At 36.4% G+C, this 18,660-nt stretch overlaps 1 protein-coding gene across 1 annotated transcript in view; it reads right to left on the bottom strand.

Annotated features, from left to right (window-relative positions):
- Positions 1-1,457: 1,457 nt before the first annotated feature.
- The window catches only part of LRRN1 (leucine rich repeat neuronal 1), a 34,166-nt gene continuing 16,963 nt past the window's right edge, over positions 1,458-18,660 (bottom strand). The window contains exon 2 of the mRNA XM_034404462.3: positions 1,458-4,551. Within this exon, the coding sequence (XP_034260353.1) occupies positions 2,183-4,333 (2,151 nt within the window). The 5' untranslated portion in view covers positions 4,334-4,551 and the 3' untranslated portion in view covers positions 1,458-2,182. The remainder of the gene's footprint in view (positions 4,552-18,660) is intronic.

The following is an 18,660-nucleotide window of genomic DNA, read 5'->3' on the forward strand; positions in this document are numbered from 1 at the left end:
TACACCAACCATGTCCTAATTGCTCCATAAAATTATTCCAGAATAACTCCTAATTTTGTTTTATGGAAATTCTGGAACAATTAAAGTGCTCTGGATTTTATTTCAGCTGTGGTGCAGCTGAACGGAAAGGATTTAGTAGATCTTCAAAAACATGATTTGTTTCAGATTTGAAACAACACAAATTTTGTCTCACTACTCTAGATGTTGCTCAAGTACATCTTCCAGCTGTAGCTGTAGCTTTGTAAAAATGTTAGGAGTTATAATTAAGCAAGAGCTGGATGGGTATAGACTTTCAAAATCTAATTTTGCTAATTTTGCAACTTTGATTATAGGACTCAAAAATGAATCAGAACCCCGTGATTAATATGGCTGTTTCATAATAAATATTGAAAAGGGCAGCTGCTTAAAAAAATAATAGAAATAATAGAAACTTGAGTGAAATTTGACTCAAAACCTCCTTCATGCCATTTCATTTGACTTTAATAACAATATAGATAGTTGTTAAAGTCATGTTAAAGTGGAAGCTCTTTAACTGGACTTTCAAAAAGCTAAGCTTTCCAAAGTTTCATCAAAGTTTTTGAGCAAATGCAGCAGTTCTAGAGTAAGAAAAGATCCACTAATAGTAACTGGCTGAAGAACACAAAGCAGAAGTAATATAGCCAGTTCTCACAAAGAAGGAATAAAAAATGTGTTAAGATCCTTATTGGGAGCAATTAATTCACGACTAAACTGACCTAACGAAGAACTATAAGTTGATCACATTTGCTGCAGATATCAATATGGTATGTGGCTTAAAAAATGTACTTAAGACTGTAGTGCTAAAGAATATGGCTGGATCCAATTCTCTTTTTAACTTATCTTAATGACAATGGTAACTTCTGTGTATTTCATGCTTCATATGTTTTAGAAAGTAAGCAAAAATAGCAATAGCAATAGCATTTTAACTTATATACCACTTCATAATGCTTTACAGCCCTCTCTAAGCAGTTTACAGTCAGCATATTGCCCCCAACAATCTGGGTCCTCATTTTACCGACCTCGGAAGGATGGAAGGCTGAGTCAACCTTGAGCCTGGTGAGATTCAATCTGCCAAACTGCTGGCAGCTGGTGATCAGCAGAAGTAGCCTGCAGTACTGCATTCTAACCACTGCACCACCAAGGCTCTAAATTTATTTCTAAATGTAAAAATGTATTTCTGTAAGCATAACTATTATGAAATTTATATAAAAGCTAAACTTTTTCTTCAGCACACATTTCTGATTAATCAATATTTCTAGCTTTACTATATAAACTGTGAATAAATTCATATTTACTAAGGATATTTTTTTAAAAAAATGATTCTAATTTGACCTTAGAGAGGTATCATTTTATAGAAGAATGAATATATTTTATGTCAAAATGTAAATCATCCAATAAAGCTGGTGATGCAACCTAAGGATACATTATTACAACTCTTCTAAAAAACAAACAACAAAACTATAATTTATTGTACTCTCATCTTCATTCTATGCCAGGTGTTGGTGGATTACACAGAAAAAACTACATTATTTAAAGTTTCTACTAAATATAATAAAAGATAATTAACATTTAGTTTGTTACATTGAAAAAGTGTACATATTTTAATTGTTTTGTTAGCTTTACCTAAGTTTCTTCAACTATTAAAAAAGAAAAATCAATTGTTCATAGTCAAAAACATTCAAATCAGTTGATACAACATTACAGTACAGCCAACTAAAATTGTTCAAAATCTTGTCATCTTAACTCAAGTTTAAAAGAGTCCTTAGACCAGATTATGACAAAGCTGGTTTAATGTATTTTCAAGTTGGAATCATTAAGATTTTGTAGGATACTGTACTTCCTGTTGATGGCTTCAGAAGAAAGGGGATCAAGCGACTTGAAAATCAAAGGGCAATCCTAGCCTTTAATTTTTTTAATAGTTAGATCAACTTTGTTAAATTAAGCACAACTAAAAAATTGGAAGCTAGGTGAAGCTGCCATTTTTGTGTGAAAACAATTGCGATACGCTATACTAAAAAAAATTGAAATATCCACCTGTCCTCACCACTCTGCCACAAAACTAGCAAAGTCAGAAAATACAAAAGTCTTCAAACTTGTCACTTTTGCAGAATAAAGCAAAAAAGTCTTTGTGCTCCTTACTACCAGAAGCAAAATATTATCTGAGTTACCACATATAATAGCTTCTGGATGTGTCCACTTGAGTTGGCTTGGTTTCTGCCGAGCCTTCCTTTTCTTTTTCACAGTCACCTTCCCAGAGATTAATAAGTGGAGGATAGAGTTCATTCAAAGGAATGGAAGAGGTCTTTTGCATATATTTTTTCAATGAATGATGATAGTTTTTCCTTTTAAACCTTTTTGCAACGTAGACAGAAACAGAGGCAAGACTAATAACAGCAAACATGGATCCCATGACTGCAGCTAGGGCTGTGCTTGTCTCTTGGTCAGTAATATCAAGGGCAAATGCTGCATTTTTTGTAGTAACATTTACACAAGACTTCTGAGTTTGCTGATGTATATTAGATACTGTGAGGCAAACTTCATAATCTGTGGAGGGTTGCAAATGGGTAAGATTGTATTCATGCACATCAACTGGGACCCTTGCAGTGTATGTAATGTGTGGGTTATCAATCTTCATAGTTGCAGATGACCATTTTAAGTTAGATGTCATAACATTAGAGTTAGCTTTCCAAGAAACTAGGATGGAATGAGACTCCGCTTGCTTGACATAAATTTTGAGCACCTGAGTACCATCAAGAAGTGTTCCATTCACTCTTATAGTAGCCACCCTTGTATCTGCACCTTCTATATTTTGAGCTACACATGTGTATCTTCCTGAATCCTCCATCTGGATATTTGATATTTCCAGTGTGCCTTCACTACTAATCTTATATTTGTCTGAAAGAGTTTCCACAGTTATTTTATTCCCAAGTGGAGTAACCCAATAAATCTCAGGCTCAGGTTCTGCCATAGCCCGACAATCCAAAAAGACAGTCATGCCAATGTCCAAATTCAAATGGTTTGGAAAAGTATCATGTGAAATCATTGGAAGACACTGTTCACTGGAATCCTGTACTAATACCTCCTTTACTTGTTGTCCTTTGTATTCTGGTGGCATAGCACAAAACATTGATAAGGGTTCCATGAAACGAATATTGGTCTTGTTTGAGTTGATCCAGTGAATGACACAGTCACACCTGAGTGGATTACTGTGAATACTAATCTCCCGCAAATTTGGAAGGGATTCCACTGTTTTTTGGTAGACCGCATTCAAGGCATTATTATTAAGCATCAAGCTTTCCAGAGCAGGAACATTCCGAAATGCTAAACGATGTATGTAAGATAACTTTGGGTTATTGGTTGCTTCAAGCTTTGTAAGTTCAGGAAGATTGTCTAGTGCATACCTATCAACAGACACCAGCTCTCCCATGTTGTTGATTCCAAGTTCTTTCAACCGAAGCATGTTTCTGAAATCTCCTTCTTGAATTTTATGGATTGGGTTTTTGTTAAGATCTAAAAATTTTAAATTTGGGACTTTCTCAAGTGCAAGCTGAGGAACTTTAGCCAATCTGTTATCATAAAATGAGAGACTTTCAAGACTATCCAAGCCCACTAGAGCATTTCCAGGGATGTCAGTCAGATACATTCCAGCCAGAACTAGACTTCTTAAATTTGACAGTGATTTGAAGTTCATATCTAGTATTCCAATCACAGGATTTTCTCCAATCATCAAAATTTCCAAGTTAGGTGTAGAATCAAACCAACGACTGTCAATAACTTTTAATTTATTGGAATTGAGATGAAGTCTTAGAAGATTCTTCAAGCCTGAGAATGCATATGCAGAAATTGTACTGATTTGATTATGGTTGATATAAAGTTCCTGTAGATTGCACAGGTCTTGTAGGCAGTAATCTGTCATCTCTGTGATCTGATTTTCCTCCAAGTGTAAAGTAGTTAACTGAGAAAGATTTGATAATCCCACATCTTTTATGCTAGTAAAATTATTTTGTGAAAAATCCAACTCTGTTAAATTGAAAAGTTGCTGGAGTTCATCTGTGGTCTTGGCAATATTGTTGCTTTGTAAGAGAAGGACTTGAGTATCACTAAAAAGGTTACTGGGGATTTTTGTTAAACGAAGATCATTGCAGTCAACTGTTGGAGCTTCTCTGTAAGTTGACTGAGGAGTAAACCAGGGTCTTATTTCACAGACACACAATTGTGGGCATTCGTTATTTTGTATGGAAGTTGCTTGAAATGAATTTATGAGCAATCCCAGTGCCAGCTGGCAAATCTTTAAAGCGAAACTAATATGAGCCATATTGTTTTCTTCTAGCTTCTCCTTATTAATCACAAGAGCAGATCAAATATAGCCTGACAGCGTAGGAAATCAAAAGTTTTTGTTTTAAATGTTTGGGCATCCAAAGAATGGAAGATATTCTTATGATTTTATGAACAGCAAATATTCCAATGATTTTTTCATCGATCTTATTTTTTCTATTCTCTTTAAGTTGCTTCTGTCACTATAAAGCAGTATGTCTGAAAAGAAAGAAAAAAAATTCAATTCACACATTTCAACATTAAAATCTTTCTTTACTTTCTTTCATTTAGTTTAAATACTAGTACCTTTCTGCATGCAGACAATATTTAATACAAAATTATTTAATATTGTTAATATCTGAAATACACCAGAAATATACAGAATTGACCATGAAGTGGTTGCATTTTTCAAACAGATTTTTTTTTAAATGCAGAGTTTAAATCAGAATCCAAAATAGTTAATTAAAAAAAAAACATCTGGCAATATACTTTATCATGGTTTTTGTACCACTTGATAGAGCAGCCTCAAAGTACATAACATTGTTTTTTACAATGTGGTCAGATGCAATATCTGGAGTATATCTACATGGTTTTATTCACCAAATGCAAATTATAGGTTAGTAGTAGTTACGGTATAATTACCGTATTTTTCGGAGTATAAGATGCACCGGAATATAAGACACACTTTAGTTTTTGGGGAGGAAAATAAGAAAAAAGCTGATTGGCGGGTGGATTGGCCTCCTGGAATACACCTGCTCCCAGAGGTGAATTTTAGCAACAGGTTTGTTGGTTGTGAGCTCTGCACCTTGCTTTTTTTTCAGCCTCTGAAACTTCTGAAACTCTGTTTCAGAAAAAACTTTTTTTTCCTGCCTCTGAAAGCCTCAGAAACAGAGCTTCAGAAAAAAAGCCTCTGAAACTTCGTTTAGTAGTATCTTATGCTCATTACAAGTACAACCCAAATAGATTTTGAGTTTCATAAACAACTAGGATGTCCATGACCATTTTGAAGGGCCTAAAAGACCTGGTTCTATGCTTAGGGCCTCAAGTGTGTTCATTGAACTACTTCTTGGTTGTACCAGTGATGTGATATTTGATATTTCTCTGTTGCTTTATATTTTAAGTTTTGTAATGCTTGACATTGTTTTTATTTTATTTTAATGTGCTGCTCATTGCCCAGAGTTGCTTGTTGAGATGGGTGGCCATTTAAATTGATTTAAAAAAGTAAATAAGCAAACTATTTTCCTCTGTACATATATTTTTCCTCAGGATAATCAGTGAGATAGTAATGAATCAGTTGGGCTTTTGATTAAAACAAAAACATTTTCATTTTTTCAAATAACTTTAGTTTTAGTACAATTGATTCCATAAATTAACACTCTCCTTATGAAAATAATTCAGATTTAATTTTTAATTAGGAGATTGTTAGTTTTCAATTTTATATTTAAAATTTAAAATTTATATTTATATTTAAAATTTAGGGGAGCCAAATTGATTTAATTCTGTTTTAATTTATTTTAATTTTTATACTGTATGTATTTTAACTGGCTGTTCACCTCCCTGAGTCCTTCGGGAGAAGGGCGGTATACAAATTTAATAAACCATAAACCAACCATAAAACATATTTATAGAATAAAAATGATTCTTGCTATATTAGTATTAGTTATACTGAATTAGTTATACAGTAAAACAGAAAAACAGTATGATTGAGGATGAATATTGTTCCTATTAATATTTGCATACCACATATAGCACATGGCAATAAGGACAAGCGCTTATTTCAGGGTTCAAAAAAATATAAGACAGGGTCTTATTTTTGGGGAAACACGGTATGTTATGCAATATTCCTATATATACTGTATGGCTAGCCATTAATTGTACAAATAAATTAAATCTATTGCATGCTAATAGATTACATAGATTAATTTCACATTTCTTCTTTGTTAAATGTAATTGCAAAAAATCACTTAAGATGTTAACAGCAGAAAACAGCAGAAAATACATTATAAATAACTGGGGGGAACTTAAACATATTGGGTCTGATTATATTTATAAATACAGTTTTTGGCTTTTCATAATAAATCTCTACTTATCCAGGGTTTTCTAATTAAAATGAAGATGCCAGTTTACATAGCCAATTCTAATTTAGCAATGGCTCTACTGGAAAAAGATCAAATTTTAGAAATACATCATAGAAATAAATATACCGTAGACATCCAATGAAAACTTATCTGAACAAAGTAGATCTGCAATTTTCAGCTGACAAACATTTTGCAGAAATAGAAATGCATTTTTATGAATGGACATAATTACACAATCAATAATAATGCCAGGCAGCAAAGTAAATTGGATTAAATACTGTAGCAAGCAGCTGATGAAAATCAAATTGAATTAGAAAACTGAAGACTTTTATTCTATTCAGAATTTTAAAATGTGTCTTAATAAATCCAGACAAAGTTTTGTTTCTTGCTTTGTTTCTTTAAAAAGTATGTACAACTTTTTTATAGTTACATATTTTATCAAATGGTAATCTGGCAATAGACTTAAAACCTGGTTATTCACAAATATATAGCACAGTGGATATCTCTTAAGAGTAAAGAATAAAGATAAAGCAATAATAAAGGATTTTCTTTGCTCTGATAATATTTGAAAAGAGGTCTCAGTTTCCAAAGACTAATAAAATTGTCTTTAAGAAGGAATCGTTTAAGGAATTCTTAAATAACTTGTTTGAAAATTGGTGTATTGTGCTTAACAGATCTGTGACTATTCTTTGCCTGCCTGATGGTTAAAGTAGTTATTATTCTACCTCTTATTTTGTTGATGATTCTATGGCAATGATCTGTAAATAAAGCAATTAATTTCATATACAGTTGCTTATATTGTACCAAATGTTTGTAAATTATTTTTAAAAAATGCTGGATGATTATTAAAATGCTTGAGACAAGGAATGACATGTCAATCACAGAACATGCACACAAGTTCTACGAAAGAGGTGTATATTTTGTCTATCTAGCAAGTATCGTAATATTGAAACTATTGAATGCATATTATATACTGTAGCAATAGCACTTATATACTGCTCCACAGTGCTTTACAGCCCTCTCTAAGCAGTTTACAGAGTCAGTATATTGCCCCCAACAATCTGGGTCCTCATTTTACTGACCTCAGAAGGATGGAAGGCTGAGTCAACCTTGAGCCTGGTGAGATTCGAACTGCCAAATTGCAGGCAGCTGGCAGTCAGCAGAAGTACCCTGCAATACTGCACTCTAACCACTGTGCCACTGTGGTTCTTATATAAGACTCATTCTCATTACAACTTTCTCATTTCACTACTTTGCCTGAAAGATAGATTACATCCAGTGAATTAGGAAATTAGCAATTTTACTTTGATTCAGAAAGTACTTGGCAACTTCCAAGCAATTTTCAATAGACAGTTGAAAGAATGTTTGAAAGAATTTTCAAACCAAGTCTGTCCAGCACGGCAGAAAAAGTAATGCTCCATCAAATTTTGCTGGCATATTAAAATATCTAAAATATCTAAAAGCTACTATCTTGGTTAAAAAGCTCCACCTGGTTAGTAAGCACCCACATTTGAACATATCTTTATGGTTAATAGTGAAATTAGTTATAATAAACTAAGCAGATTGGTATCTACAAATGATTAACCATAAGATACTGCTTGGAAGGTGCTCTGGAAATTTCAGGTATTAAGCACCTTTGAAAACCTTAAGACATGGTTTCCAGTTCTGGCTTATTATGGAAGAAACAAACCATGTTCTGGAAACTCATTTGTTAATCTTCCTCATCGGCTAGAAGGAGCCTAGCAAGAATATTAAATAAAAGGTTCAACATTGCCCATTCATATTTGAAGTATTTCAATAACTCAATAACTATTTGCAATGTAAATACTCTGTTAAATTGAAATTCCTTTCTTTTCAAAAACTCCAGGTTTTAAGGAAAGCAATTATTCTATTAAAGCTGAAAAATAGCATGCAACTCAGAATTTTAATAACAATCCTTAAATTCCTCAATGCAAGAGGTGGCCATTACATTTCTGAAGCACAAATTATGTGAAGCCAAGCCAATAGCCGGGGTGGATAAAAATCAATGATTTTTTTAATTTTTTTAAAAAAAAAATCAGATTTTTTTTATTTAAATTGGATTTTTAAAAAATTTTCTCAAATTTATTTTAATAAAATGTTTTTGGAGTAAAAATCTATCGAAAGATAGTTTTCTATTTAAGATACATGAATAATTTAGTTTATTCAGCATGAAATGGAGCTTAGTTATGTAGCATGAGGCTGTATATTCTGCAATATTGGAACTGTCAGTGACTTAACAGCAAGTCAGAGGAGAAGCTGCTGCGGGACAGAGATGACAGTTGCTTTTTTAAAATTATGATTTAAATCGAGTTGTTTTAAATCAAGCCTTTTCACTAGTGATTTAAATAATGATTTAAATCGACTTGATTCAAATCAAATCCACCCTGCAATAGCAAATGTTTTGTATGGTAGCCCTTCTCCAATTTTGCACCACTAGAACTTCTTCAGTCCAAATTTCTATGATTGGCCCTTCAAGCCCCAAAATATGTTTCTAATGGCACTTTGAGGCTAAACCCAGGCCTCATGAAAGTAGAGATAACACATATTAAACTACTGGTTTAAACCATCCTTTTTCTTTCTTGGACTTGCCCCAGTAACTATAAGGGATGATTTTTAATCCACATAGAAAAAGATAGGTGACAAATAAGATTTCATCCCTGGGATTCTCTCCAGGTCTTCTACTCAGCATGGGATATAATCAGGTCAGGGCACTCATTAAACAGAGTGTAGCAGAAACAGAGCACCAATTAGACCTAACCAGGTCTCCAACCTAATCTCCAATGAACCCAACAGGTATTCTGCCTCTCCAATGGCATATTTAACCATTCTTGAAGTACCTAACCACACAGTGCCTTTATTCTGGTACAGTGTCATGCCCTCCCCTCAGCTGTCCTTGAAGACCAACACAGGAAGATTTCCTATCCAGAGAGACAGGGAATGTCTCTCTAGATAGGGAATCTATCTCTGTAACTTTGGAAACACTTGTAATACAGAGACATTTGTATTAGACTAATTTTATCATTATTGAATTAATGGTAAATTTACACAGGACAATTCTACATTTGCCTCCTGCTCTCAGATACCAACCTTGCTACAACATTCAGTGTTGCCATGATCTGCATAACAGCATTTGAAATATATCAGAAGATGAGTTTTAATGACTACCTTAGACAGCTATTATAGAGGGGGGTTTTTTGTATTAGATTTCTTGTATTTATCATATTTTATGCTTTGTCATATTTTTATGCCCATTTATTTTTACCCTGCTTTTTAGATAGTTTTTGGAGGATTTGATATATTTTTTAGCTTTTTATATAATTTTTTTTTGTGTTTTACATTTTTTGTGGTTTTAAATACCTTATATCTCCCTCCCCTTACGCTGTTCTTGACAATAAAAAAAAGTTTGATTTAGTAACAATAATTTTTGGCACAATGGAATGCTGAAATGTGTGCGCAAAACAAACCATTTTGAGGCTATAACATTATACAGCAATGTAATAACCACCTAGGCGTTTCCAACTGTGTGTGTGAATGTAAAGGCACACAATTAAGACCATCCATTCAGGATGATGATTCAGTAAAACTGGCAGATGATTTAAGCCAAATGAGAGTATTTCTTTCTAAACTATATACATCATGGAAGATAACACAAGATGAGGTGCTCACCACTTGTTTATATGACAAAGTGGAATTGAATTTCAAAGACTAGTCCATTTATGGTGGTTACTCATGATAGATATATGCACTTTTCAATTTCAAAAGCAGATTGCTTATATTTCTGAATATCAACTGCTAGGTGTAACAGCAATAGAGAGAATCTAATTGGCCATTGTAGAAAGCAATATTATAATAAGCTAGACCTGACTTGATTCCAAAAGGCTCTTTCATTAATTCTCCACAATATAATTTGCTTCTATGCTATTACTTTTGTTAGATCATTTTGTTGGATTGTTACCATGCCAACTTTGTTGCTATTTGGGAGGCTCGTGAGGGAGTGTCAGGTCTATTTGGAGGCTTTTTGCTGACTTGGTGGCACAATTAATAACAACTGCATTTTTAACTGTAACAATTATGGTGCAAAGCCATCCAAAGAAAGCAACCGATAAATTGCAATGCTGCTTTTTTCAACAACCCTTATCTTATTTGGCTTTAGCAAAATAAGCTTCACCAAGCCATATTAGAACGATAAGAAATAATAATCTACATAACCGAACTGATTTTTGTTCTGGTTTCAATGAGAGCAATATCCTTATAACCATTTAAAAACCATCCGAAAAAATTAACCCTGGGTGGCAAATACAGCTATATATTAGTAGATTTTGCCATGTGAAACTGTGGTCAATCGTTTCATTTCCCCCCAGAACAAAGTCCAATCTAGAGAGCCAAGAATTTCATCAGTTATTCTATACACCCATGGCCGTAGAAACTTACTGGTAGGAGATACTTTGAAAAGGAATTCATATTTTTAAAATAATTGCAGTGGTCCATACCGAATACAGTGCAATTGAGAAATTGTTAACAATTTCTTCAAAGAATGCTCAGAAAATACAGTTTCATATTATTTCTATTACCTCCGAATGCCCAAACCGGAACGTGCATGCATGTGTGCACGCCGGAGCACTGGAAAATCGAAGACCAGCTCTCTGGCACGTGCATGCCTGTTTTTTGGCCATTTTTCGGGCTGTTTTCAGGCCATCTAATGGTTTTACCTGGAATTATTCTTTCTGAAATGCATGTATTCTTATTTGAATGCAATGCTGCTTCTGGGGAATTCCTACTGCCAAAGAAAACATTTGTAGATTTAAGATCATCAAATTAAAACTAATGATACAGTTCCTAAATGTGCATTTATTAAATTACTAATGACATAGGCTATTAAAATAATATAAATTGTGCTATACTAACATATACAAAGTTAATTTGTTTTTTTAATCGCTTGTCTCTTCAAAAATAAACTAACCTGGAGAATATACTTTCTTTCACTTTAAATGATAGCAAACTGTTCACACAGCTAAATTATAATTTACAGGAAGTGTTCTACTTATATCCCAGAATATGATGAAGGAAATGTTCATTTGAAAACTGGAGAAAAATGAACTTCATTATTGATACAAATAAACAGTAAATTGACCTTGTACTAAATCTATTTTTAGTTGAAGCTTAGTTAACAAACTTTGAAACAAGTTTTATAACATTATAAATAATTCTGCATTAAAAATAACAGATTTTTTTCAGCATGGTGACTCTACATCTCAAAAAGATATATTATTTTATGTCTGTCAAAAGATTTATTTTAGCTTTTGTACTCCATTTGCAACAGTACAAATTCATGGCATACATAACTGCATCTTACAGATATATATATATATATATATAAACATCAAGTTGGTTTTCCTGCTGGAAGAAAGAATATTTGTCACTGTATATAATACATTCATTCTACCTACAAAATATTTTCCAATGTAGTTACTATTGGGCTATTACTATCTCTTAGTTTGATGTAATTTATACACATACTAATTAGGGTCCAATGTTGTTTTGGAATTAAAGTACCATTAAAATCAGATATTCAGAAAATACATCAGCATAAGCTTTTTTATAATGAATATTACAAAAAAATAGTAAGGCATTATATTTTGTACTTCATTCCATAAGTTTGTTACACAAGCATGCTTCTACATTTGCTTATGAAGATTTATGATTGTCCTTCATTTATGTTTGGGAAGTATATTTCTCTTCTGTCCTCACCCTGGAAAAATGTGTGTATGTGTAATTATATATACACATATATGCCAATTAATTTCCATCTTCTAGTCCAGCTTTCCTTTCTTTTTACAGGCTTATGTGAATATGTGCTTGTTTCACCAAAAATGTCTGGCTAATTAACATTTCTTAGAAGGCATATATGCTTATTTCTAAACTTATCCAAACTCAGTTACTTTAAAACACCAGTTTACAAACATCTTGAAATATAACAGCTATTCCTCACATACAACACAAAGTTATCTTTTATTAAGCTACTGTACAAAGGAACAACTGTATTCTCAGGAGTCTTCTCAAACATCAAAGTTCAGAAGTGTCAATACTCTTCCTATCCGGGAATGGGACAACTTGCCAGAGACAACTTGCTGTAGCCAACTTGCAGTGGCCGAACTTGCCACGGACAACTTGCCACAGGACAATTTAACAATTCTATTTAATTATTTAAAATAAATAAAAATAATTTTAATTTTTGCCATTCAAATTTCATTTTGCATCCTTTCTTTAATGATTCTATTCCACCATATATTTGATATAAATGTAACTCTTGTCCCACAGTAAGTTGTCCTGTGGTGAGATGGCTGTGGCGAGTTGTCGTGCAGTGACATGGCATGTTGATCATGGTGTGCTGGCTGTGATGAATTGTAATAGACCCTCCTATCCTGCTTCTTCAAAGTCCATAGGAAGTGTTACCAAGCTCCATAACATGCTTAGCCAACCCATATTATCATGGAGGAGAGACATATGTAAGCATCACTTCTAACTTTCCTGTACTCTTGAGTATCTTCACATTATGCATGCAGATCTTGGATGATAGCTGAATTATAGTATATTACAGTAATTGGACAGCTGGATTACAGTATAAACTGTCTGCAATTATACTTAATAAAAGATTAGCAGTTATGAAGGTATTTGTGTAGGACATGTGTTAAGACGTTGGACTAGGATTGGAGAGACCAGATTCTAGATGCTCTTCTACTATGGAAGCTCACTAACCAAGTATGAGCCAGTTACTCTTATCAGGGCTCACCCATCATTTTATCCAATTATGTGAAAAATAGGAGGGAGTCCTATATGCTTCCATGAACTCTCAAATTAAAATCAGGCTATACTAATAAATATTCATTCAGCCCCTCTGTTTTTTCAAACATGTAACACTGAATTTATGCATGCCAAACTAAGATTTAAGGCCATACAATTCTGAGGTGCAAGTTTTAGAGCATTTGAATGGAACAGCCTGAAATACAGAAAAGCAAGCCCAAAATTATTTATAGATATGGATCTGTAACAAATAGAAAGCCTTGTTTTGTCTTGTAAGATCTTCATATTCTTGAATGTTACAACGTCAGACAAACAAGCTTGCTTGTTTACCAGAGATGTCAAAAAACATTCCATAATTAAAACATGGTACTGTCCACATTTAAAATTAATATACTATTAAAACCAGTTCAAAAAGCCAAGCCTGTCCAGAAAGAAACAGAAGTATATTTATTATCATTGTCTATTGTCCCTACAACTCCTATCTAAATTTATTTTTGTAGAAATTGTTTTAAGGATTGGGTTTTAGTTCTGTAGTTGGGTAACAATAAGTAGTATTTCTCAATATCAGTATGCTTTTTCTATAAGTAGCTCTGGGCTATTTTACAGCACTCCAATAAATACTTTTTGCTGTTTTGACCTGTAATATATTCATGTTTTTACCCTCCTCATACAGAAAGAAGAGAGTACTGTTGGGTTGGGTATGCGTTTGTAAATAAATGAAACAACATTACCGGTTTTGAGGAAAATTTCTTACTTCTCTACAATGCAGCTCAAAGAATTCAGGAAATGGAACAGTTTTGGCAGCTCTGTCAATTTAGCTTGGCTCAAAAGGAGAGATTTATCTAAAAAGCTTGTGGCAATATTTCAAACCATGTGTAGATAGGCACTGGCATATAACATTACCTGAATTGTAGCTTTTTTAAAAAAAAATCATACACTGTTAGCAGTCTTTAATACCATTAGCTTTGGTATCCTTGACAGCACAATTTATGGTAATTCTCCTTTTTCTTATATTTATTTCTTTTTATATATCCATTTCCAGAAGGTACAAGAGGGAGATTACTCCTTACCTCCAAAATAAGTTGTTGAGGGATTCCCTCTCAAATGTTTTAATATGTACAAAAGCTTTACTTGTGATACATTCACACAGGTTGTTACACTTTTAAATAAAGTAAAAAAAAAACCCAGAGAAGAGAATCTAAAGAAAGTGTACTTATTTAACCTTGAGAAAGCAAAAAAAGCAGGATATAATAGCACTCTTCAAATGTACCTCAGGAGATGTTAAGACATGAAGGCCAAGATTCTAGACAGCAGAAGATAAAATAATGGACTTAAGTTACAGGAAAGCTAATTCCAAGTTAACGTTATTAAAAAAACCTTTCTACTACCAAGAGCCTTGGTAGTACAGTGGGCTAAAGCACCTGTTATTAAGACCAGCTGCCTGCAATTACTGCAGGTTCGAATCTCGCCAGGCTCAAGGTTGACTCAGCCTTCCATCCTTTCTAAGGTAGGTAAATTGAGGACCCAGTTTGTGGGGGCAATAAGCTGACTTTGTATAAATATACAAAAAAGGATGAAGGCTATTGCTTAGCACATTGTAAGCCGCCCTGAGTCTCCAGAGAAGGGCGGCATATAAATCAAATTAAAAAAAAAAAAAACAAGAATAGTTCAACAATAGGATGAAAGCTGGTGTCCCTGTTCTCTGGAACACTTCCTTCTCCTCCAAGTTACATATGGCACCCACTCTGGCCATGTTCAAAGGAACTCTGAAAACCTGGCTCTTTCCCTAGGTCTAGGCTTACAATGGATGGCAGGTCCTAAATTTTTGAATATCTTTTCATGGTTGCTTTTCTTCCATGATTTGGGTTTTAATTGTGTAATTGATTTCATTGTATACTGTTGAGAATTGTACTTTATAAAGTTCTAAACAAACACACTAGAAAAATAATGGGCTTCGTTTCAAGTAGAGGCGGAAATTTATTGGTTAGACTGGAAGGATGGAAGGGAGGGAGGGAAGGAAGAAGGGAAGGAGGGAGGGAGGGAATATGATCTCATGGATATAAAAAACAGCTCAGTTTTAAAATACAGCGTTATCTGTACAGAATATTGTTCAGTTTCCTGGTTACATCTCATAAGCAGAGAGAATATCTACAGTATATCTTAAATTTTGGAATTGTTAAATCTAGATTGATCCTATCCTACTATTGTAGCAAACTAATCTTCTTTGCCATAACCCATAGTTAGTAAAGCCAAAGTTCTTGACATATTGATTTTTTTTTCAATTATATATATATGTTAAGGCTGAATCAAACTTTCGAGGTAGCAAGTCGTCAAAATCAGTACTCAAAGTATCAATACTTCACATTCTGTAAAAGAGTTAATGCAGCTACTTTAAGCTGTCTGTCATTGTATGAGGCTTGCAAACACACAGATGGCACTGCTGTCAGGACAAGTATTCCTTATACAGGTAATCCCCGGGTTTCGAGCGTTCCCTTAGTGAACATTTGAAGTTACACAATCAGAGCCCCCTAGTGTTAACTAACAAGTCCTGAAACTATGAATTTTACAGTACAACAGCAGTTGTTTGCCCTTATGAACAACCACAAAGGCTCTGCAACATTTGTCTTGCGCTTTGCCGGCCAAAATGGAGGTTCAGAGAGGCAAGTCTGCCTCCCCCTGACACTTTGTGCAGACCTGAGCAAGTCTCGCTCGGCATGTTGCAAGCTAAAATGGATCTCGGGGGGGGGCGGGGGCGGGCGGGGGCGGAGCTGCCCCTCCAATGCTCCATTTCGGTCTGCAAGGTGCTGGGTGAGACCTGCGCAGGCCTAAACAGAATTGCAGAGGAGCACATGCATCTGAGAGGCTGGAGAGGAGACTGCTTGATGTATCTTCGCAAGGTAAGTGATCTGGTGCAGCAGGTTGGGTGGGGGAAAGCAATTGTGGGGTGCATGCGGTATTTCAGTGGGTCGGGGAGGCCTTGGGTGGTCTTAGGCAGGTGGCCTGTTTCATCACTAGGCCCCCCATGGCCTTCCCCACCCTGAAATACCTCATGTGCATTTAACGAACATCACATTCAATTAGCAAATGTGTGGGCAAAAGGAGGGGGTGATCCCTTTCAAGGTGTGAGATTCACTCCCATGAATTCTCGGGTTACAAATTGAATGGGCAGGCTCCATTACATTCGTACCTCGAGGACCACCTGTACAAGCACATACAAACTCAGATGATGCAGTAAGGCCTTTAAGGTGTCCAGGCCTTCAAGCAAGAGATTCAGAAGAACATGATTTACCTTCCCTATACAAAGTTTAGACCAGCCGTAGGTTATGTGTTACAAACTGAGTGTTGTATTACAATCTCAGTGTAAAACATATTAGAAACTGATGAAGTTAAATTCGAGTGATAACTTGAATGGTATGTTACGTGTCCAAATCCCAGTCTCCATCACAGACTAAAACAGAACAGAACAACCCTTTGCTTATAGGAGAGGCTAGCAGACCTTGGAATACGTTTGACATTTATTGGGAACAAGGTAACAAAATGTGATTCTTAATACAGGTAGTCCTCAGCATACAACTGTAATTAATCCAAGAATTACAGTTGCAAGTTGTGCTGGTCATTACGTGGTTATCAAATGATTTTGCCAACTTTATAATATTTGTGGTAGTCATTAAGTGAATGCTATGATCATTAAGTGATCTTATTTTGGAGGGGGGGCGCAGACCTGGCAGGTATTACGGAGACTGGGTTGGGCCATGGGGGGGGGTTTCCCCTTGTTGAAATGTGCCCACCAGGTTTCTGTGCATTTCACCAGCCAAGGGCCCAGGGGAGGGGTGGGGGAGTGGCGGCGATTATTAGGGAAAGTCTTAGTCCGAGGGAAACCACTGTTCCTCAGATAGCCGGATGTGAGTCCCTCCTCGTGAAGTGGGGCCATGGGAGGCAGATGGGTTTGCTGACTACGTACCTGGCTCCCTGTGACGTGGCGGCGACCCTGCCCAAGCTGCTCAACATTATTGCCGAGGTGGCGGTTGATACCCCCAGACTTATTGTCATGGGGGATTTCAACCTGCCATCTGTAGGTGAGGCGTCAGAGGTGGCTCGGGAGTTCATGGCTTCGATGGCGGCCATGGACCTGACCCAATTAGTTCAGGGCCCCACTCACACAGGGGGACACACTCTGGACTTGATTTTCGTCTCTGGTCAGTGGTTGAATGATCTTGGTAGAGGGGATTTAGACATTAAACCCTTGTCATGGACAGATCATTCTCTTCTTCGCTTGGACTTTCCTGCCGTTTCCCCCCACCGCAGGGAGATGGAACCGATTAAATGATTCCGTCCCAGGCGCCTGATGGATCCCGAAAGGTTCCTGACGGAGCTTGGGCCATTTCCTGAGACCCTGGCACACGACTCGACTGAAGACCTGGTATCCGCCTGGGAGAGGGCGGCTGCTGGGGCTTTGGACCGCGTCATTCCTTTGCGGCCTCTGACCCGATGCCGACCTCAATTGGCTCCTTGGTTCTCCGAGGAGCTGAGAGAGATGAAGCGTTGGAAAAGACACCTAGAAAGCATTTGGAGGACTAGTCAATCCGATTCCGACCGGACACTGGTGAGGTCTTATATCAAAAGCGGCAAAATCTAATTATTTTTCCGCTCTTATCGCATCTGCAGAGAACCGCCCACTGTTTAGGGTGACCCACTCCCTTCTTCAGGGGGGAGTGCGGGAAGATCCCTTGCAGGGTCAAGCTGAGGATTTTGTGCAATTCCTGCATGATAAAGTCGCTCGGATTCGGGAAGGCTTGGACTCCGACTGGGTGAGTTCAGGGGAGGAGACGAGGGTAGGTCTTGAGAATATTATCTGGGAGGAGTTTGATCCTGTGGCTCCCAAAGATGTGGACAGGGTTCTGGGTAGGATTAGTGCTGCCACATGTTTATTGGACCCGTGTCCCTCCTGGTTGGTACTGGCCTCCCGGGAGGTTACACGAGGCTGGCTCCAGGGGATTATAAGTGCTTCTCTGAGTGAGAGTGCCTTTCCCACTGTCTTGAAAGAGGCGGTGGTAAGGCCCCTCCTCAAGAAGCCTTCCCTGGACCCGGCTGAATTAGCCAACCACCGTCCGGTCTCCAACCTTCGTTTTGTGGCGAAAGTTGTCTAGAGTGTGGTGGCACGACAACTGCCTGGGCACCTGGATGAAGCTATTTATCTGGACCCGTACCAGTCGGGCTTCAGGCAGGGGTACAGCACAGAAACGGCATTGGTCGCATTGGTGGATTATCTCTGGAGGGCTCGGGACAGGGGTTGCTACTCTGTCCTGGTCCTGTTAGATCTCTCAGCGGCTTTGGATACCATTGACCATGGTATCATGTTGCAGCGGTTGAGGGGGTTAGGAATAGGGGGAACAGTTTTGCGGTGGTTCTCCTCCTTCCTCTCCGACCG

This window comes from Pantherophis guttatus, chromosome 2 (assembly GCF_059756535.1).
Source record: "Pantherophis guttatus breed Tessera chromosome 2, ASM5975653v1, whole genome shotgun sequence".
Classification (NCBI taxonomy): domain Eukaryota; kingdom Metazoa; phylum Chordata; class Lepidosauria; order Squamata; family Colubridae; genus Pantherophis; species Pantherophis guttatus.